Consider the following 23,580-nt stretch of genomic DNA (forward strand, 5'->3'; position numbering starts at 1 on the left):
GGTCTCTTTAGAGTTGCTTTGATCTTTCAGCCCAGTGCTGTCAGGGTCGAGTGAAGGACGTGGTCTCTTCAGATCCGGCTGAATTTATTTTCCTCGACTGACACATCCTGAATTTTTCTGTCAGCCTCTTGGAAAGGAGGAGGCACTTTGTCAGACTGTAGCTCCCAGGCTCGAAGAAGCGTCCCTGCTTTTATGGACGGGAGCTAAATCCAGTGTGAACAGAACAGGATGTTCTCATTTAGTAACATTATTCAATTAACATTTTCTGGTGTGAGTTTGCTGAATGATTCAGTATCTGTTGGGTTTGCTCATGGTTTCTTTGGCTGCTGTTTGAGTCTTGACCGTTTTAATTTTTGCGACCTCTTTTCGTCAGCTCCATCATTTGTCAGAAGTACAAGATGTGTGCTTGACTTTTTTTTTTTTTTTTAACTGTAGCTGCCTTTGAGTTGTTTAATACTTAAAAAAAACTGCATTTTTGAAGTGTGTACTTGATAACACAGCCACAGAGATTCTGTCTGTTCACTGGTACAGTCATGTCAGCCCTGTGATAATAGCATCTCTCTTGTTGTGGTTAAGGACAGTAATCAAAAGCTGAGCCAACAAAAGATAATTTCTGTTTCAATGGTGGTAATGCTGAGTGGAGCTGAGAGAAATGACGCTTTTCATTGCTTTTGTTATCCACTTGTTTTGTGTGCATAATGCTTCTGTCCCCAAATAATGCTGTTGCTACTATTGTTCTATTCAATCCTTTTTGATGGGCATTTTTGAGCTGCCATACCACTGATGATCACCTTGTTAAGTTACAGGTGGTACGCAGTCTCACAAGAGACTTCGATGCTCAGGCAGGCACATTGGCCTCAGAGAGACCACAGCTCTGTCTCATCCATTTTTAGCGTGAACCTAACTCTGAAAGTTCCAAATAAGTGGAATGTGGCCTGAACTTCTGCAACTGGCAGTGGTAGAATTGAAGCCACAAGCGTGCGATTGTGCAATAAATTGAAATGACAGGAGCTGGCAGAAGGATTTTTAACTGTAGCAAGAGAGCGTCTAAGAAAACTCACAGGGTCACGTCCTTATTATTGAAATGCACATTTGGTTTTTATTAAGATAATTACAAGTGTTTCCAGGTTAACATTAATGAAAATAATTATACACCATGAATCATTGAAGAGTTTTAATGACAATAACAATGTGTTCCAGTGGCACATCGTGGTGCAAGTTTGCACCAGGTGTTCACAAAACATCAATCTTATGGTCAGAGAATGATTAATAAGTCATTAGACGTATTTTAGAGAAGGCCCAATGGCTGGTATTTTGTCTTAGTATAGTCACTAGATGAGAAATTCTGCTAAGCTTGAGGAAAGTAGGTTAACTGTATGGTGCAGAGGAATCCTGTGATTACTGAAAATGGATTATTGCTTCATTGAGAAATAAAAAAATATCCATCCAAGAAAAAAGTTTTATTTAGAAAAGGTAACATTTTCTTGGTGAACCCTTAAAGCGCTTCACATACAACATGACAACAACATCACTCTGTTCTGTATTATTTCCTATGGCTCGCTGCACACAAACGTTTTTCTCGTGGCCAGCCATGTATTGAACTTCAGCCATGACTGTGAAGTACAGTTATGTGAGGAAAATGAAAAATAAATAGTTTTTATAAGCCTTTATGCAGTCGTATGAAAAGTTAGTGCTTCTTTTTAAATAGTTTGCTCTTTTCAGACCGATTCCGAGAAAGACTCTGTGCAGTATAACCATTAGCAAGTTTGTGTTTAAAGGAATAATTTTTCACCTTATCAAGGAAACTGTGTTGTGTACTTGCCCTCATTTTATTACTGACCTGTTGTCAGCAGGTATAAGAACACTGCTGCCACATGCTACTACCAGCTATTGACTTGTTTTAGTACACCATCATTAATAGCTGAAAACAGCATTTTGTCTGCAAGAGTATTAGAGTATTTGTCTGTTGCTTAAGCAATCAGCAAAAATGTGCAGTGGTTATAGTTGCATTGCTATGATCTTGGCCTTAGATGGTCCTTGTTTGTCTTTTGTGTCTGAAGTAGTCTGTGCTTACCTTATTGTTGATTACAACTCCTGTATCAATAGGGAGTAGACCAGCCACTGGGCAGGAAGATGTTGTCATGGATAATTGGACACTGGGCACAGTAGAGGATTATTAATGTGTTGTGATCTTAAGCAGATGAAGGCCAGCTCTGGGAGGCTGCACTCTTTACCTCAGGAAGGAATGAGGGAGGAGAAGCATCTGACAGCTGGATGTCTTATCATGCTGTCTTATTGTGCTTGGTAAATTTTTACAGCCAGCTTGTATCAGGAAGAGATTTTAGCGAGAAGAGATTTATCAAAAGAACATGCATGCTGTAGTCTGATGTTATCAGGGAGTCTATTTTTAATCTAATTAGCACATTTCCCTATGAACAGCAGTCATCCAATTGCACTACTCATGCTGGATGTTCGCATGATTTTTAACAAAAAGGACATATTTCATACGTGTCCATTGTACACTGTATGAAGGGAGAAGTTGATTGCCTATTGCATGCCTGCTGTGTCCTTTATAGGTGTTAAAGTGTATTTTAGCCACACTCAAGCTTCTGAGGTCTGAGGTTTAACGCTTGAGTTCCTCATTGATAGAAGACACCATCAAAGTTTTATTCCAGTTTTTTGTGAGAGTCAGACTGAGAGAAACGCCTCAGTAAAAGACTCCACTTTAAGCTACTGTGCCTCAGGGTTTGTAGAATGTGTTCTGACTATCTGGGTCACTTCGCAGTGGAATTTACTTTTTTTTTTTTTTCTCTTTTCTTTTTTTTTCTAAAAAACTAAATGTAGTGTTCTCAGATCAGTAGAGGCTGAACTTAGATATGCCAGTTTCATTTAATATGCTCTCAGCTGAGTCTCCCCAATGAGTGTCTAATCTTCTCATCTTGGTACAGATTGAGTGGTTGGAGTGTTGGGCCATGATAACACTTTGGGCTATGGTAGACTTTTAAAATAGAACTTGGTTGATATTCAAGGTGATTTTGAAGGCTACTGCAGATTCTAATATACTGATATGGAGGTTTGCTTTGTACCCTTTGGTAGTGATAAGAGTGCATCCTGTTTGATGCTTTTAACTTGAGTACCTCAGCTGCACACTAAACTTATATAATAAACATTGTTACAAACTGACAAGTGATGACAACTACTCTGGTGTCCAAGTCAATAGCACTCTGTATCAAAGTCAGGTATTTTGAGGGAGTGGCATTTTTTCCCACTAAACAGACACTAAACACGCACACACGCAATTGTGTGTGTGTGTGTGTGTGTGTGTGTGTCCCCTAGGACCTTCCTGATGAAATGAACATGAAATCCACTTCTTGCACACTAATAATGTGCTGATTAAATATTAAACAGAGTGGGGGCTTTTAGGGGGGTTTGCAAGGATGGCCAGAGTTTCATCTCCTTACTTCATGCTCGGCACACGTTCTGCACGTGTCCACTTTAATTTTACCAGCTTCCACTTTTGTTTCGCAAACATTCGCCGCCTGTCAAGTCTGAAGACATAATATCCTCATTAAGGCTTTTGAGTTAATGGTATTGCATAACTGTGTGCATCCCGCAGAAGAGCTCTTATGTCATAAAGCTCTGAGTAATTGCTGTTCGTTTTGGATGAAACAACTGGCGTAGTAATGACCTTTAACCCCAGGTTTCCCCACTCTGGCAACAAATTGGTGCTGTACTTCTTTAGAAGGGTTAGGGTTAGAGTTTCATTTGAATGTTTGCTCTGTTAAACAAAAGACTAAAGAATAATGGACTCGTGATGGGGATTTCAAAGTCTAAGTTAAACTGCAATGCAAGAGTTTTGAAAGTTGAAAGTTTTAAGGAGAAAGCTTTTAGAGGCTGCATTGTAAAACCTATTATCTTTTATTATTAGATCTGGCAGAGGCAAATGTCTGGCAAAGATATTAACTTTCCAAGATATATATATATATATATATATATTTTTTTTTTTTTAATCCAATTACTTCACAGTACAGTTGTTACCACTAACCTAAAGTTGGTTGTGGGAGTTTTATGGAAATTGCTTGGTAATGTGCAAATATTTTATTTTTGATTAAATTTGTTAGCCACATGTTACTCAACAGCTAGAGATGATTGTAGAAACCTCAAAATACGGATGTTTTTAAATTAAGGAAAGGTTAAGAATGACTACATCTGTTACATATTTGATCATTGTCAGTGCCACACATGATGTGCTGTGCTGTCCTGTCACCAGTGTGCAGCCCCAAGCAAGCCTTAAACACATACTAGTGGGCTGAAAGAACAGGAGATACGCTTGAAAACGTAACCAAGTATTGATGTTCTTGGCCTCAACATTAGAGCAAGAGATGGCATCAACCAACGTCACCCCCCAAATAGCTCAGACCACCATCCTGCTGCTTTTTTCCTTAATCTGAGAATGGAAGAAACAGTGGACCATCACCTCCTGACTCATGGTTAATGTACTGCCTATGTGAGCCTAAACCAGGGACTCACATTCCCATCCAAAATCCAATTAACAACCTGTGGCCACATCCACTCTTCTGTTCCAAGTCCTGCATTCATTGTTGAGCTGACATTCCCACGTGGCGAGGCTATGGACTAAGCATATGAAAGGATAAAAACTGCAATATGCCAACTTGGCAGCTGAAGTAAAGGAGTGTGGCATATTGGGGAATATTCGGTCATGTATGCTCGCTCCCCAAAAAATATGTTTAACTTTTTAACTAATTCCTTGCTCAGGGCTGATCAAAAAGCTTTGGAAAGCTTTTGAAGTAAGCATTGATGATGAACACCTGGTACCATAGAGAAACTCATAAAGAAGCGTAGTGATTTTGACTTATTTTGAGCAGTGGGTTTAAAGTGTAATGTGCTGTGAACGATGTGCAAGGAATAGAGAGGTCAAGATGCCAGTGTATTTTTGTCCAATGTGCTCTGAATATGTAGTAGCACTGAACATTTTTGATTTCAGAAGTCAGGGCTTCTGATATGTCAAGCACTCATACTGGGCACAGGGTGTACGAGTCTCCTGTGCAGCGTGCTCAACTGTTGTTATTGCTCATCCTCATTTCACGTTCTTAATTAGCTTCTGTGCAAGATTAGATTTTAAAATGAGTAACAACTTCTCTTTTTTTTCTTTTTCTTTTTTTAGTATTTTACTGCTTTTGTTCAGCCTACTGATAGAAGATCTTAAGTGCCTCAACTCGCAAAGCCTAAAAATAGAAGGAAACAGTAGCTATGGGACATGGCATCTTTTGCATAATGAATTACGATGAGAAGCATTGCTGGAATATCTTTTTTATCCTTTATCTGTGTTAAACAGGGAACAGTTTCTAATTGTTCTAACTGTTCAGCAGAGACGACTGATTATCTTTACAGCAAAATCTAAATAAGCCAGACGAAATGTATATGGTGAAACTGGGATTAATTATGGGATTATCACAGTGACCGAATGCAGATAGTGACTGATATCCATTTCACACAAAAAGAAAACCTGTTTTGTTTTGGTTTTTGGCTGGACCAGATGTTTGATTGGTCATTTTTTGTGTTAAAACCTCTTTATCACACTCCTTTTCTTTACAACATCAGCTTTGGAGAGGAAGATGTCAATGCGACAGAGCAGAGATGAGCTTATCAAGAGAGGAGTGCTGAAGGAGATCTTTGAAAAAGGTGAGCTGATTTTCTGCAGTTTCTCTCTGATTTAACAGATGGAAACTGTTTCAGATTTAAGTAGAAATTACAAGAAGGGTAACGGTGGCGTACCAAACTGAAAGGTCCTCAGTTATTCATCTCCTTGTTAATCAGTAGCCTTTGGTGTGCACTCTTCAAGATTTGGCACAGAGCTTCAAGAGATAGAATCTTTCATTATAGAAAATTTGTGGCTTTAAAAAAAAAAACCCCGTTTGATCTGGATTTGATGTGCTTTACACAACCTAAAGATATATTTTATTATGTTTGAATCGCACAACAGGGGGCTCGATGCCGCAGGATATCAAAAACAAAGTCAGAGAAGCTCGGCTGACTCTTGCCAAGATGTGAGGAGAGCAGATAAGAAAGAAATGATAGCCTGTATATAAAAGATAGACACAGCTTCTGGACCTTAAAGGTGAAGCCAAAGCATTGAAACTTTTTTCTTTTTAATGGCCCAATTTTTTTTTTCTGAGGAAAAAAAAAAAGAATTGTACACAAGAGTGTGGGAAAACAGCGCTACTGATCACTTGATCTGTGAGTATAGTAAACAGGATTTGACAAGTTCAAGATCATAATTGCTAGTTTCATGTGTTATTGAATACAACATGATATTCATTACACTGAATACAACATGATATTCAAAACACATGGTAGGCCTCAGGTTTACCACTTCTCAAACCCAGTTTAAAAATATAAAGATGGCAATCATGAGAGGGCTTAATTAGGATGGGACTTGATCAACCAATGACTGATGTCATAATAGCTACGTCCATCTTTTATATACAGTTTATGGAAGATTTTGGCTTTCATTATTTTTTGAAAAACTGAGTTTAATAGCTAAATGTGAAAACACTGTATGCTGTGACAGTGAATGAGTACACATTGCAGAAACTCAACAGCTCATGGAAAAGCAAGAAAGACAAGACAGGTGAAGCTACTAAGCAGTGGTGACTAAAACAACCACTCATTACAGCCAAGGTATGCAGAAAAGCATCTCCAAACATGGAACAAGTTAAATGGTTCAGTATCTCCTATCACAGTGTTGAAAGCTACTGTATTGTATCATAGATCCTTCCTAAAGCACCGGCCTCAAAATGAAAGCCTAGAAATGATCCCTGAATAAAGAGCTTGAAAAACTACAACAAATTATTAGTTTGTTATCTTTAGTTAATAATAAAAAATAACAAGTCTCCTTGAGGAATTTTTTGAATGTTAAAAAGATTAGAGGAGTGAAACGTTGTTGTGATTTTCTATTTAAAAAACAAAGTCCATAGCTAAGATGGAATTTGGGAATATGGGAGGCATGCTGTATAAATGCACTGGCAGTCAGAAAATATGTGAGCAGCACTGTGACTTGCACTGTCAGCCTTTAAGTGTGATCATGCAAAAGAAAAAAACATCAAATGGATGAGAACTATAAAAGAATTAAAATTCAAAAGTTCTGTCAAACTGCTTGTCTGCTGCTGTTCCACGGTCTGGTGTGTGCTGATAAAAAAGCTCTCGGGTTTGTAAACAGTCCAAGCCCCCAGTGTCTCAAAAACACATCAAGTTCATTTTAAACTTAGTTTATGCATTCTTTTTAGAAAGTGTCTTTCTTGTGTAGTCAAATGCATTTTTGACTGTTTGCAGATTGATAGTTTTTTCCTTGTTTTAGCAACCGTTGAATTCCGATCCTCAATGGATGGCAGCGTCTGCACTCAGGAGCCCTCTATGAAATCGTCGATGGTCTTGCCCACTAAGAAATCTGTTGGCTATCCAGGTGACCATCAGGACAACCCTGCCAAACCACCGCTTTACCATAAACAGCCTCCTGCTCTCCCCCCAAAGCCTTTCTCTAGGATCCCAAACCACAGCACAGGTCAGTTGTCCTAGATTATGGTCCGTTCCATGCCTGTGCAGCTTTAATCACTCCAGGCAATATGTTTTTTTTCTAGAACTTTTCTTTAATCCAAGCAGAATAAATACAACATAATATACACTTGATTTAATATTTTTCCTTAAAGTGTACATTGTTGGGTGTTGCTTCATTAGCTTTAACTGTCAAAAAATGATTAATTTTAAAAGTAAATAGCAGGTACTTGTGTTGATAACAGCTTTGGCTTTAAACTGTACCTGTACAGCCACACATGCTCATAGGATTATACTAGTCTCATTAAATCCCTCTCTGGTTGGGTCAGCTGGCTTTATCTGTCATTGTCAATCTGTCAGGAGAGAGAAGTGGCATTACTCTGGTGTAATTCCCCCACTCTGGGCTGATGTTTGAGCCGTTTCCACTCATCTGTGTTCTTTGTTTATCTATCTGCACCATAAACTGCAATAGCTATGCCATGCATGACATTCATATAATAAGTCCAATGAATCTTCTTTTTGTCCTTTTTTTAATTTTTTAACAATTCCCTAGATTCTTGCCAGCCAATGAAGTTGCCCTGTATGCCTGGGGGAAAGCACTCTCCACCTCTGCCACCCAAGAAAGTGATGATTTGCGTGCCTCCAGGGGGGCTGGACTCCTCCTTATCCTCCCCTTCTCCATCCCCCAACCCCCTCAACACTCTCCCACAAAAGTCTGCCCCTCCCCAGGGCATGCCTTCCCTACATGGCACCTTACTGCCCTCCCAGCTTGTCGGTCTAGCCGGTCTACACCAGAGCCACGGTCACCCGCTCCAGCTTCAGTACGGCAGCTTACACGCCCCCAGTCGGATCATCGAGGAGCTCAATAAAACCCTGGCACTCTCCATGCAGAGGTTTGAAAGGTTAGTAGCTCTCAGTTCTGGTCATTAAATCTGATTGTGGGAAGGCAGGGAAGGATTATGGCTCAGTTTCTGTCTGTAAATCACATGTAATATCTTAAGTAAACTTAAACAATGCTGCATGTGTATGTTTAAAAATGACACAGATGGATCTTATGTAACAGAACTACACTCATCAGTCACAACACGGGGAGGGCCACGATAGGCAGCAGGAGAACATTAAATTACAGAAAACATAGAAAGAAAATGGACAAATGTAATAAACTGATCAAATTGTGATGCTGACCATCATGTTGACACCTGGGTGTGTGAGAATTGGTTATCCGTAGAAGACATGAGTGCAAGATGCACTGTGGGAAGAAGATGAGGTGATTCTCAGGGAATGTTATGCCAGAACTGCATACACATATTATATGTCATGGTAAAAACAAAGTACACCCAAACCCAAGGTTTTAGAATGTAATAAAATAATAATAATCATAATCGAGCCCTTAGCAGGTCTTAAAATTAGGTAAATACAACCTCAGATGAACAGTAATAAAAGACATAGTACAACATGTCACTATTTATTTAAAAAAAATAAGCAAAAATGCAAAAGCAGTAAGTGAAAAACAAAGTACAGCCTTACTGATTCCATGGGAATTAAGAGGGTAAGTAGCAGCTAGGTGCTGCAAATCAAATGCAATTGATGAATTGATTGGCAGCAAGTGTGAGGACCTCTATAAAAACAGCAATTTGGGTGGTAATGAATCTTAAAGAAGCACTTATTGCTGCATCAATCTGGGAAGGGTTATGAGGCCATTCCTAATTTGATGTTCATCATTCTACAGTATATAGAGTATGAAATATTCAAGAGAGCTGCTGTTTCCAGGAGTGGGTGTCCTATCACATTCATCCCAAGGTTAGACCATGCAGTGGTCAGCAAAAAAAAAAAACCCAGAGGGATAAATTTCATACTTTACTGGCCTCAGTTGGCATGCTAAATGTTAAAGTTCATGACAGTTCAATTAGAAAAAGACTTAACGAATATGTTTTATTTGGAAGAGCTGCCAGTAGAAAGCCTCTTTCTATCTAAAATAAATAAATAAATAAATATGGGAGCAGAGCTTAGGTTTGCAATGTTGCATGTGAAGAAGACTTCTTAAAAAATGTCTTTTGGACAAAGAAGACCAAAGTAGAGATGCTTGGCCATAATGCACAGTGCCATGTTTGATGAAAACGAAACAACATATTAGCACAAATACCTCATGTAAGGCAAGGTGGTGGAGGGGTGATGATTTGGGCTTCTTTTGCAGCCACAGGATCTGGCCACCTTGCAGTCACTGAGTTGACCATAAACTCCTGAAATGTAAGAGTCAGATGTGAGGCCATCTGTCCAAAAGCTAAAGCTTGGCTGAAATTGGGTCAAGCAGGACAATGATCCCAAGCACAGCAGAAAACCCACGGAATGACTTTAAAAAGAAAATAATTAAGGCCCAGTCAAAGTCCAGACCTCAGCTGACTGAAGTGTATCTTCAGAGAGCTGTGCATAAACAAATGCCCACAAGCTTCATTGAACTGAAGCAAAATTGTAAAGAAAAATGGTCCAAAATTCATTCAGCAACAATGTGAAAGGCTGATAAAGTCAAGCAGAAAATGATTACTTCAAGTTCTTGCTGCTAAAGGTGGTATTTACCTCATTTTAAAACCTGGCAATACCTGATAACTTTTTATTATGTCCTTATATGTAAAACCGTAGAAATGACAGAGAGTTTAACTACATAGACAATGCTGCAGACCATGTCCACCCCATTACTAAAGCAATATTTCCTGATGGCAGTTGCTTGGAAATGGTGTAGCATCACAAAGATCTGAACTGTTTTTACTTGGCCTCTAGATTATCATTCCAATTACACATCAGTGGTATTTGTTAAAAAAGTCTCATCTATACAGGCCCTGCATCACAGTTTGTAGAACTTAATGCATCTGATGCTAAAGTCCTTGTGTCTGATAGGAGAGGACAGTTTCCAAGAGGTCTTATGGAGTCTGTGCACCAGAAAAGAGCTTCTTTATTAGCAGCAAAAAGGGGATCTGCAGTTTTAGGCAGGTGGATTTACAGTTACATGGCTAATATTAGTATAGCGTTTAATGCAGATTTTCCCTTGCGTTTGCTAGTGACATTTTTCTTCTACAAAGAATTGATTTCCTTTCTTTTTTCTTTTTTTTATCTGATGAGTTTCTGGTCATTATGGAGTAATGAATGTCTTGTTACTAAAAGCTGTCCCTAGAACAGGTCTAATCAGAGTAATCACTGAGAAATGTCATTAGCATAGAGTGTCCTCTTTTATTAGTATTTGTTTTTGTGGCACTGTGTCTGCCACTTTCAGATCTGCTCTTGTGTTATTGAGGTCGCATCCTGCCAGCTCTGTAGCACTACCATACAGGTCTAAATCGGCACACTGCCTCACAGGGCAGCATGGCCTAATTTTGAAGTAAATGTGTGTATGTGTGGGCACAGGCGCATGGAGTAGGCGTCCCTCCAACAGTTGGCCTGACATAACATGACCAGCTGCTCTTTACAAGAGCTGCATTTCTTCATGTTTGGAGAAAAGGGACATGATAGCGGATTGCACATTATGTAACCTCTTACATTAGGATCTCTTTTTCACCAAAGCTATTCGAGTAGGGATAAGGAAGTAATGGCCCTGATGTTGCTCACAATTAGTCTGAAAGCCTGACGTGGTTACATCACAGTGTCCCATCATAACAACCTTCAGCTAGGCCGTTATTAATGAATCTGTCATATATGTCACTGCTGCTTGCTAGTGCCAACCGGTGACTGCTTGTGAAAGTGAAGTTTATTCTCGTCAGGCTGCTGTTAATAATGCAAGTTGTATAATCCGTTACTCTTTTTTTCCTTCTGTGCAGCTCAGAGAATTGCATGGTATTGCGTAGGGCTTCGCAGAAATGCAGTTAGTTGGTATTCAGGCTTTTTGTACTGAAGTTCTCTTTCAGCTCCAGTTACACAGTGTATCTCCCCTCGCTTTATACTTGGATTAAAAACCCACTAAGCTATCATTATGTTCTGCACCAGAAGCCCAAAGCCAATTTATTGTTTTTGAGCCATTTTCATTTTCTGGGTTTTGTGCGGGCTATTGTTTTAATAATACTGTATGAATTTAAGAAAAAAAAATGCTGAAAGATAATGGAGATGAAATATGATGATCTTCCCCATTTCAACTGGATTTTCTGGCTCAGGGTTTTCATAAATTCACCCTTTTAGCAAGGCCAAATAATATGGCCATCCTAATCTGTCACAACCCTGTTCCAAGAAAAGTCGGCATGCTGTGTAAAATGTAAACAAGAGCACAGTGCAATGACTTTCAAATAATCTATTTTACAATGGTTCTAATATAACATTTTTTAAAAATATATATTTAAGGAGACAATTTTTACTGTTTTAAGGTCTGTCTTGCTTGTTAGGGATTTCAATTTTCAGTGTCATATTTTTTTCCCCATTTCATAACCTGCCAGCTGTTTTCAGTGTGTGATAGGTCTAAACAGCAGGTAAGCTGGCCAGTTTAGCACATGGACTCTTTAGCTACTGAGCTGTGGTTTTGTAATACGTGTATATGTTGTGATATGGCATTGTCTTGCTAAAATAAGATAAGCCTTCCCTCAAAAAGATGTCAGTATTTGGCAGCACATATTTCTCCAAATTGGAGTTGGCTTTTGAATTGCATGGTGAGGTTGACAAAGTATTTCCTATTTTAATTGGTCAGACAACAGGGCAGTTTTTCACTTTAATTTCATTTTCTTTCTTATTCCAATTTAGTAAACTAGAGTCAGTATTATCAATCCATATACCCAGAATTTTAATCTCCCTATATAGAGAGATCATCGTTTTAGGTTTTTCACTTTACCATACTTCCCATTAAATGAACGTTTTGTCTTTTACATGGTAGAAATGACATTCTTGAAGTGCTGTTTGCAGTGATGAACCATGCTTCCTAACAGTGGTTTTAGAAATGCTGCTGAGCATTATTTATCTGTTTTTGTTTTTTATATATTTTTTTGAAATATTAATATTTTTATTTCATTAATATTACATTTTTTGCAGTCCTATCTCAGGGGCTAAAGGTGCTGTAAAAGCCATTCAGTCTTAATCTTTGGCCTTGTACCTTGTGCAGAGAGATTTCTCTCTATTCCGTAAGTCTTTTAATGATATGCCCTGTTGATTTTTTTTTTTATATTTGTATTGAGAAGTGACTTTAACTTGTTGAACTTATTAGCTATTGGTAGTCTTTCACAGAATAGTGACGCCATCCTCATGTTTATGTCTGAAAGTAGTGTGTTCCCAAATTTCTTTTATGTGTGATACGCACATAAAATATCATCTTTTTGTTATTTGTTTAGCATTCGTTTTTTGTTGGAAATTGTTCAGTCTATTAATATTCATGCTTGGCTCAGAACCATCATAACTTATCTCCCTTTCGCTCCTCTAGCTCTGCTCTGCACGGCGGTGGTCAGTGTGCCCCCTTAGAAAGAAGAGAAGTGCCATCTGTGATCATCGACTACGAGGACGATAAGGAGAACCTGCCTAATGAATCTGACTATGAAGATCTACCCAGCATGTATAAGGATGAGGATGATGATGTGGATGACGATGAAGACGATGATGAAGATGACGACTCAATATTTACAAGTAAGTGGCAGCTGTCATGGTAACACAGAGTAGTGAAATTGCACTACTGCACTATGCTCATCAGCAGATGCCTGATCTGTCCCTTAAGCTATTACTGTCTGACTTTTGAGGATGTTATTTTGATTTAGTTTATCAAGTACGGTTGGTTATTTATTTATTTATTTTTTTAAAACTATGCACCCAAAACATTTAAAAATCCCTGTTTTTTTTTTATTTTTATTTTTTTTATTTAACTATAAAATGTGATCTGTTTTATACTTGGCAGGTATAAAGCTGGGGATCTAGTTTGATTATGTAGCTCACTTTAGGCTTCTTTTTGTGATAATTAACTGTGACGCACACATACACACTGGGGCATGCCTCGTTTAGTTAGTGTGTGTTATATGAAATACCAAAAATAACAGTAAATGTTAAGCTAAGGATTAATGTCAGTTGAGATAACTATAACATACCTGTGCTACAGTATTGCTTGGTCTGTGTTTTTTAGTTGTTGTCAGATGGTTGTTAGGCAACATGATATCATAATATGTCATGTATAATTAAACTTTTCTAGACATATAAATTAAATCATACTATGGTTTTATGTAGCATTGTTCATGCATAAACATAGGACCAATTCTGTGCAGTTATTGAAGCTAACTGCTGTTGGTGGTGTGCATGAGCTGCATATTTTGTTAACACACCCCATTCTTTCTGTGAATTGCTCACTCGAGCTGCAGTGTGACCTCTCCAAACATGTGCATTTTGTTCTGCACTAGTTGTAAGTCAAATTAAAGTCACAGGTAGGGCATTTGAGAAACAGGGTGCCTTAGCAGCAGAAGTGTCTTTCTCTGTTCGCATATCACTCCAGTCTTGGCCTCCCTTCACTGGTTGCCTGTAAATTTTAGGTTTCAGTTTAAAATTTTAGTTCTAACCTTTAGGGCCCTGCATGGTCAGGCTCCTCAAGATTTATCTGACCTGCTGAAACCACATACATCTTCTCGGGCTTTAAGGTCATTAGATCAGAGACTGCTGGTGGTACCACGCACTCGTTTTAAAACTCGTGGTGATCGGGCCTTTCAGACTGTGGCACCACGGTTGTGGAATTCTCTCCCACTGTCTCCTCGCTGCACGGACTCCATTGATTCTTTTAAGAAACAGCTGAAGACATTTTTATTTAGAAAAGCATTTGATTAATTTCTTCTTATGCTGTTTTTATAGTTTTATTGTTTTACATTGTTTTATTTACTGTTATATTGTTTTTATATTCCCATTTTCTGTGTTGTAAAGCACTTTGTGATTTTTATCTGTGAAAAGCGCTATATAAATAAATTTTACTTACTTACTTCTACTTACTGTTTTTGTTTGGACAGCTCATGTTTGCAGACATAGAGACTGTTTGTTTGACTGATCATAATTGTCAGGGCTCCTTATTTCACATGAAGGCTCTTGGAACTCAGATTTAAACTAACCTTCAAAGTAGGGCCGAAAGATTCACAGAAATGTATCTAGAATTTAATTATCAGCCAAAACTTTGATGCATATTCTCTTGGAAAAACTGCTGAACTGTGCAGAATGCATGGAAGGAACATAATGTTAGAGAGCTATTGTTTTAAATCCATGGTATAAAATATTTAAAACTCTGTTTTCTGGAAGATCCAGAAAACAGAGGCCAAATAGCAAAGATCAGTACATTAAACCCCATTTTCGTATACTTATTTTTACCATACCAATACCTATTAACCATAACTATTTTAACATTTTGCATTTCAAATTTAGGTACACTGGCTCAGAAGGTACTAAGAAAAGACTCTTTGGCCATCAAGCTGAGTAACCGTCCATCTAAGAGGGAACTGGAGGAGAAAAACATCCTGCCCATGCAGACAGATGAGGAGAGACTGGAATCTAGGCAGCAGATAGGCACCAAACTCACAAGGTGAGAATCATACGCACATGCTTTTCTTCTTAGCCTGAATACAATTACAATACAGCCACAATTTCTGGGACAGATATTTCCAGCGGGCCTGGCTGATGTTGCTGTAGCCAGCCCGATAACAGCTGTTGGGCAACAGCACTGGCTTTTCTCAGCCATTGCAAGCATTTGTTTTACTTTGGGCTGACAATTCCTAATGTCCTGGCTTAACAGTATTGTGACTCAGTCCAAAGCCCATGTGAGTCTTATTTTTATTCAGTCTTTTCTATCCTTTCAGTTTTTTCCTTCCCAATATCCGATAAGGATAAACGCTTTATTTCGTTAAAACGAGTCTCTGAAAATGGAGCTGACCTAATTTCAGTGATGCATCAAACTCCCCCCTCCTCCTTTTTTTCCCTGCTCTTGTCTTCTCTCTCTCGAGTGCTCTCTCTCTCTCCATTTCTCTCTCTAACCCTGTCTCTCTCTCACTTTCTTCCTCTCCTGCCTGACTCCCTGCCTCGCTCACTGAATCACCACAGTGATGCATGTGCCAAACTATCTCCACCCGACTCCTCCACACAGCAGCACCGCGCAAGCCGCTTCATATCAGCAGTTTACACACACTGCAGTGATGCCGTGTGTGCAAGTCGTAGGAATGTATATACATATGTTGAGGTCATGAATGTGAATTCTAGTAACTGAGCAGATCAAACAACGCAATGTTTGGTCTCATTTGATTTCACTGGGCTTTATGAACATGCGCGACTAAATAAAGCGGATGTAATGATGTGGTAAGGGGGCAAAGAAACCACCAGCTACTTGGTAAAAATGAAAATCTGAATAGTGCAATTCGATATGAGATGCGGCACTGACGGAGTATTACCTAGAGACACTGGCACTACTCCTCACTGTGACGGCAGCACAGTACATGTTCTCAGACATACTGTCTGCTTAGTTCTCATGTTCCAGCTCTGTAACAGCGTCTTTTATACAGTATCACCTAACAAACACTTTCCCATTTCACTCTTTATTACCAGCGGCATTGTGTCCTTTAAAGTAGTTGCTTGTGCCAGGCCAGTTAGAATTGATTATGATAATGCTGATCTAGGACACGCTGACCTCAGCTTAGTTCTGCTGACCTGATTCACTGGGAAAAGTATGGAAAGTAAAATGAAGTGCTTTTACCCTTCATAAAGTTAATAAACGCACGGTTTTATGCTGTTTTTTTTTTCTTTCTCCGCTGGATTTAATGACTGTATTCATATTTTCATGTAACATGTATTTTATTATTTTATTCCTTTTTAAATTTTCCTTTTTTCCTTGGGCAGATTTCTTAGGCGTTCTTATATCTTATTTGTGTGTATTGAATTTCTGGATGTAATTACAATGATGTTTGTCCTTCTAAATGCTGCTAAATAATTGGTTGGTATAAGTCAGCAGCAGCTCAGAGAGAAAGAAACTAAATCAATGATTAAGTGATTTCTCACTTCCACGCATCATTGATATCTGGAAGGGTTACAAATTTTACTTGTTCAGAAGGAATTTGTATTGTCTGCAATACTTGCACCGGGTTCAGAAACAAGCACTTTTTAAAATATTAATAAGGCTGAAAATGTTTAAAAATACTTTTTCGGGATTGTCTGAAACTGACAACTTTTACTATTCTAGCCATGTATCAAAACATTCAGCTGTAAAGAATAAAGAGCTTAAAGCAAAGACTTGGGTTTAATTTGAGTGGTTAAATAAAAATATAGCACTAACTATATATTTTAATGTCACTCATCTCCATCCACTCCACCATGCCTGCAAACTCTTCTTCACCTCTCTTATGCACCTCACTAACTGCATTTTCTTTACATGGTTGACCCCAGGTATTTAAACTCATCTACCTTCACCATCTCTATTCTTTGCATCACTTAAACTGGTAAAAGGTTCAAAAGTAAATGGAGCTTACTACATAATCTTCAATCCATGCTGAGATATCCAAAAGCCCAGTCTGGGATTTAGTGCCTGGACCTTTCTTTGCACAGAACTATGTCTGGCTACAGGCTCTTATTTTGATGAGCAGTAACAGGTCAGATCTAAAGAAACTGAGTCAATCATTGATCCAGTGCTCAAAGACAGATCTACCACCACTTGTTTTGGATAGATTGCTATTGTAAGAGTCTCCAGCTGAAAGTATTTTGAGTGACTGACTTTGTGCATCTTAGTACTTCCAGCCACTTAATAAGCATACTAGAGATAACCTGTACACAGCACATCTACTCTGATGTTGTATAAAATAAAATAAAAAGCATATCTGGCTATTCTGTTTTTTGCTGTGTAGGGTGCTGTATGCAGTAAATTTGTAATGACCTTTTTACTCAGCAGCTGAAGGTGTCACAGTCATATTTTCCTGATACAGCATCAGATAAGAGTTTGGTGGTTTGGGGTATCAGGCTTTGCTTTTAGCCTTATTCCTGCATCCCATCACTGCTTTATCATTGAGTCATTGTGGGGATTGGTGATCATGAATGAGTGACGTTTTTGGATTTTCACCTGTCAAGCTGTCATGAGGCAAGAGCTTAAATAAGATAAAAGCCTTTCAACTAAAACAATATACAACTCTGTTGCTCATAAATAACTTCTACAGGACACAAGGAAGAATGAGAATTGAGGTCATTTGTATTCAGTTCAGTTTGAGAATGCATTTTACTCTAAACTTACTCTACGCGACTTATTCCCAGCACTATATAAAAGTGCTCGTTCTGTGAGCCAACGTGTCAATAAGATAAACTTGTCGGGAGTCGATGTCAAAGCTGGGAAGTGAATGCTCTGCAGAATGTAGGGGAGAAAAAAAATGAGCTTAGCAGCTTTTTCCTGAACTATACTGTTTTGGAACACTTCTTGTCCTTTCAAAATACCCTGAATTTTCATGTGTGACGTGACTGCATCACATCAGTTCTGCAAATTTGGCAGCTGCACATTCACATTGCGGATCTCCCCTTATAAAACATCCCAAAGGTGTTGTGGATTCGGATCTGGTGACTAATGAGGTTATTGAGGTGACTGTACTCACTGCCACGCTGATGTGCCCAGTTAGTGGTGACTTTAGCTTTGTAACAAGGTGCATCATCAAGCTGGAAGTAGCCATCAGTAATTTGTAGGAAGAAAAGATCAACTTGGTCAGCAATGATACTCATACACACAATGGCAGTCAAACAGTGAAAGTTAAAGGAATTTTTTTTAATTTATTTTTTCCTCAAACCTCCAATCCACAAAGTAAGGTTGGTCCATGGTTTGATGATGTGGATCAGAAATTCTGATTACATTTATTTCTTAACTGTCTTTGCATTTGTGCTTAAGTTTTTGTGAGCCTCTGCCCACTGCACCCTCAGATTTCTATTGCAGCCTGTTGGCCTCAAAGTTTGAAATTGCATTCTGAGGTGCTTTGCTGCTCTCAGCTGCACTTGCTGGGAGTGGATTTTCCGTACCAGGCTAGCTGTTCTGTGGCCTCTCATCACCAAGATGTTTCCCCTCTGTAGAACTGCTCCTCACTGGGTTTTTTCCCCCCCCCCCATACGGTTCTGAACTCTAGAGACATTTGTGGCTGAAAATCCCAAGAGATCCACAAACCAGCTTGTCTGGCACTAACAAAGTCATGTTTTCAAAGTCATTCAGATGTTTGATGCGAACATTAATTGAACCCCGTGACTGTTAAAGTCCTCTTAATGAGAAAAACCTGTAAAATATTTGGATGTATTTTCTTTTTTTAAATGTGATAATCTCAAAACTGCTCCCATATTGGTTCAGACTTTCCTCGCTGACCTCCTTTCTCTGATTGTGTGCTGACTGTGGATTTCTGTTTCTCATCAGACGCTTGAGTCAGAGACCCACAGCTGAGGAGCTAGAGCAAAGGAACATCCTCAAACGTGAGTATCTTAAACGTGTGTATTTAACATTACATAGCTAAAAATGTGCAAAAAGGTCCCTCAAACGTTGCGTTTTAGCAACACATGGCCCACATTTGTAGCTGCCTTCTTGTGCATGCTGACTGCATGAAGGGCAGCGTGGAAATTTCTTTTCTTTTCTTTTTTTTACATTTTTTTATTAATTTTTTTTAAATGATTATTATGAGACCCTGTTATGTGAGTGCTCGTGGACATGCATCTCTTTCTTTTGTTCCTCCTCGATCTGCCTTTTCGTGAAAGTCATGCAAGGTAGCAGGGTTCCCCGAGGAGTCATGTCCACAGAGACTGCTTTCTTAGCTCAAACACATGCAGTATCAGAGAGAAGCAGTTCTGTTTCCTGGGACTCTGCAGATCTCACATCAAAGACTGATTTACTATCAGTTCCTGCTTTCCCAGAGGCTCTTGGATGATTGGCAACAGTACAAGGGGGAAAAAGACAAAGTAACAATTTATGACTGACAAGTCATGTCCTCCCTGTCACTCACACACATACAAAACCAAGGTTAAACAAACGGGACTTTATTTTGTAATGAAGCAACATCTAAAATCCCAAACTGCAAGTAGTACTGGAAATGGAGTGTGTGTTTAGTACAAGCATAAATACAGACTGACTGGTGAAGCTTTTTGCAAACAGCAGTGTCCCAGTGTGCTTCTTGTTTACTCTTGTCTCTCGTTTTAACTTATCTTTTTGTTTTGTTTGTCATTGTGATTCCAGTGGAATCTGCAGGACAACACATACAGGAATTTAGTGAGGAATAAGAACTTGATGTAATCAGCAAAAGAGAACTATATACATTTGAAAAGCTCTGGGACAATGTGAAAGAAACAAAGCAATCAGTCACTCCTCATGCCTAACCTCTCCTAAAAGCATAAAACAGCCAATGATGGAAGCTTTTTAAGCTTTAAGGGACTTCTCCAGTTAAGTGTGGAACAAATGAGGCATTTTAAGCAAGCGGCGCGCTTGTACTTATTTCACAAAGAGCCCCACTGTACGGATGCCTGTATTCAAAGGTTAACACTTCATCCTTTCATTCTTTGCAGCTCGCAATGAGCAGGAGGAAATGGAGGAGAAAAGGGAGATAAAACGAAGGCTCACGCGAAAGGTGAGTCCAAAATAGCTCCAAAAGTGTGAACCCGCACTTGCTCTTTTGGCACTTGAAGGGGCAAGTTGTTGGCCAGGATAAACAAACACTATGACAGTGAGTCATCTGATGAAATGGAGTGTGTGTGTATGCGTGGGCCTGGTGTTGGTACTTCTCAGGTTCCCTCAGGAGACACTGATGCCCTTGTTGCCCTTGTCCCTTCAACATGTTGGATGCCAAACTCTTAGACCCCATAGGGAGGTGTTGAGCATGTTCCCATCCCTGTCAAATTAAAGAATAACACTTTCTGCTCACCTGCAGATATGCTTCTCAAAACAAAACCTCTCAGCTGTTGGACAAATACCAATGATGATATATACTTTAAAATATGCAAGTTTTTAAAAATGCAAGAATAGAGAGAAGGGTTTTTTTTTTTGTTTTTTTTTTTTTGAAGTTGTAATCAGAAACATGGCTGTAACTGAAAGCGATTTACTCCAAGGTGAACCAAGGTCAAAATAACCAACATAACCGAGCTATTTTTTCAAAAAGTAGTGCTACCCAATTCTCAAGAAATCAAGTAAAAGATATGTACTCTAACCATGACTCCTTAGAATATGTGAACGAGGAGGAAAAACTGTAAAATAAAATGTCATGTCATCCCTTTTGCTTCAGCGCTATTAAAGGGAATTAATCTAAATCTACTTCCGGCTGCTCCCTTACTCACAAGAAGCCGCCACAGTGGGTAGCTCCTCATGTTTGATTTGGCAGATTTTTACACCAGATGCCCTTTCTGACACAACCCCAAAGGGATTTGTGTCTCCTTCCAGGATCAAACTGTGGATCTTTCATTTGTTATGCAAATGTGTAAACCAAGTAATGGAAGAACCAGGCTTTTTAAACAGCAGGGTGTTGTAATACTTCATCACTTCATCAGGCAAGGACCTGAGTCTAGCCGTTCCGAAAGACACCTCATAAGTAAGGAAGGAGACGTTACCTCACAAAAAAATAGATCTACACTCAGGCGTAGAGCCACAGCACCCATTTTAAAGGTTATATATGAGATTCTACATGAGGCAGTGGGAGCTTTTCATTATGCTGTTATGGTTCCATGTTCCTGAAATATTCATGCATCACTATGTGTGTGCAGCATGTTATAAATAACTTACTTTGCTGAAGACTAACTACATAAAACCACAGATTTCCAATTTGACAGCTTTAGTATGTCTGCCCTTGCATCTTTCTTATTTTTTGCTGGGTGTACCTGAGAGGAGAGAGGTTAGAGTAATGAAAAGCACCCTGTGCAGCTGAAGATAGACGTGCAGGTACTCTAATCTAATCCATTGTTTGTTAAATTTTGCTTATTGCTTCTTAAACTAAAATAAAGTTCTATGGGTTTCCTTTATAACCTCACTTTCTTATGAGAATTATGATCAGTATCTGAGTAAAGTAATCGGTGTCAAGCAGAAACTGAAATGTTAATTTGAGACTTTTTCAACACAATAAAATATCAGGACTGGTTTCTTGACCTCCTCACTCTTCCTCCTGCATAAGAAAAAACAATGCAGGCTGAAGACTTTCTATGAGAAATGTAATATATGTTTTTAATTTTCCTCATTTCGCTCCAGCTGAGCCAGAGGCCCACTGTAGAGGAACTGAGACAGGCCAAAATCCTCATTCGATTCAGTGACTATGTGGAGGTGTCAGATGCCCAGGACTACGACCGGCGGGCAGATAAGCCCTGGACCCGGCTCACTGCAGCTGATAAGGTCAGTTTACTAATCTTACTGTTAAAATTAGATAATCTCTGATATTCTCAAGATTCCCCCTTCCCTAATTTGATTTGTCACTCTTAAGCTCTGCTTCTGTGCTTCTTATGACACGCTCATACAGGGAGTGCAGAATTATTAGGCAAATGAGTATTTTGTCCACATCATCCTCTTCATGCATGTTGTCTTACTCCAAGCTGTATAGGCTCGAAAGCCTACTACCAATTAAGCATATTAGGTGATGTGCATCTCTGTAATGAGAAGGGGTGTGGTCTAATGACATCAACACCCTATATCAGGTGTGCATAACGTCCTTTCCTTTGGCAAAATGGGTCAAAAGAAGGACCTGACAGGCTCAGAAAAGTCAAAAATAGTGAGATATCTTGCAGAGGGATGCAGCAGTCTCAAAATTGCAAAGCTTCTGAAGCGTGATCATCGAACAATCAAGCGTTTCATTCAAAATAGTCAACAGGGTCGCAAGAAGCGTGTGGAAAAACCAAGGCGCAAAATAACTGCCCATGAACAGAGAAAAGTCAAGCGTGCAGCTGCCAAGATGCCACTTGCCACCAGTTTGGCCATATTTCAGAGCTGCAACATTACTGAAGTGCCCAAAAGCACAAGGTGTGCAATACTCAGAGACATGGCCAAGGTAAGAAAGGCTGAAAGACGACCACCACTGAACAAGACACACAAGCTGAAACGTCAAGACTGGGCCAAGAAATATCCCAAGACTGGTTTTTCTAAGGTTTTATGGACTGATGAAATGAGAGTGAGTCTTGATGGGCCAGATGGATGGGCCCGTGGCTGGATTGGTAAAGGGCAGAGAGCTCCAGTCCGACTCAGACGCCAGCAAGGTGGAGGTGGAGTACTGGTTTGGGCTGGTATCATCAAAGATGAGCTTGTGGGGCCTTTTCAGGTTGAGGATGGAGTCAAGCTCAACTCCCAGTCCTACTGCCAGTTTCTGGAAGACACCTTCTTCAAGCAGTGGTACAGGAAGAAGTCTGCATCCTTCAAGAAAAACATGATTTTCATGCAGGACAATGCTCCATCACACGCGTCCAAGTACTCCACAGCGTGGCTGGCAAGAAAGGGTATAAAAGAAGAAAAACTAATGACATGGCCTCCTTGTTCACCTGATCTGAACCCCATTGAGAACCTGTGGTCCATCATCAAATGTGAGATATGCACAGTAATAGTCACCTGCACACACAGATATCCCCCTAAAATAGCTAAAACTAAAAACAAACTAAAAACTGCTTCCAAAAACATTCAGCTTTGATATTAATGAGTTTTTTGGGTTCATTGGGATCATGGTTGTTGTTCAATAATAAAATTATTCTTCAAAAATACAACTTGCCTAATAATTCTGCACTCCCTGTAGTAGCAGAAGGGTGTGTTCCTCCTCTTTCATAATGAAAAGTCCAACTCTGTTGTTTGGTTTGCCTTTGTGAAACACCCTGAAGCAACCCTGCTGCTCACTGTCCCGTGATCTAAGACTTTTAATGAGCTGTAGAGTTTGCTGAGCAGATATTCTGCATTGTCCTAAACACTACGGGCACACCTGAGGTCCACTCATGTGAAATGTGAGAAATCATAAGGATTCAGCATTTTGGTTATGCAACATCTCCACTTACATAAGAGTGTAATTGGACAAGCAGTGCCTCAAGAAGCCCCCCAACGCTGCTGTGCTGAAGTTTTATTTTGTTGGGGTTTTTTTTGGTTTGCTACTTCTGCCG

At 39.3% G+C, this 23,580-nt stretch overlaps 1 protein-coding gene across 2 annotated transcripts in view; it reads left to right on the forward strand.

Moving 5' to 3' along the window:
* LOC308383319 (phosphatase and actin regulator 1-like) overlaps positions 1–23,580 on the forward strand; it is a 49,549-nt gene that overhangs the window by 22,937 nt on the left and 3,032 nt on the right. For both annotated transcript variants that reach the window (XM_080861198.1, XM_080861197.1), the window contains exons 3-10: positions 5,623–5,703; positions 7,379–7,582; positions 8,126–8,474; positions 12,956–13,155; positions 14,914–15,070; positions 18,902–18,957; positions 20,038–20,099; positions 21,704–21,844. In XM_080861198.1, coding sequence (XP_080717324.1) covers positions 5,623–5,703; positions 7,379–7,582; positions 8,126–8,474; positions 12,956–13,155; positions 14,914–15,070; positions 18,902–18,957; positions 20,038–20,099; positions 21,704–21,844 — 1,250 coding nt within the window. The remainder of the gene's footprint in view (positions 1–5,622; positions 5,704–7,378; positions 7,583–8,125; positions 8,475–12,955; positions 13,156–14,913; positions 15,071–18,901; positions 18,958–20,037; positions 20,100–21,703; positions 21,845–23,580) is intronic.

This window comes from Rhamphochromis sp. 'chilingali' (genome assembly GCF_963969265.1).
Source record: "Rhamphochromis sp. 'chilingali' genome assembly, chromosome: 16".
In the NCBI taxonomy this organism is placed as follows: Eukaryota; Metazoa; Chordata; class Actinopteri; order Cichliformes; family Cichlidae; genus Rhamphochromis; species Rhamphochromis sp. 'chilingali'.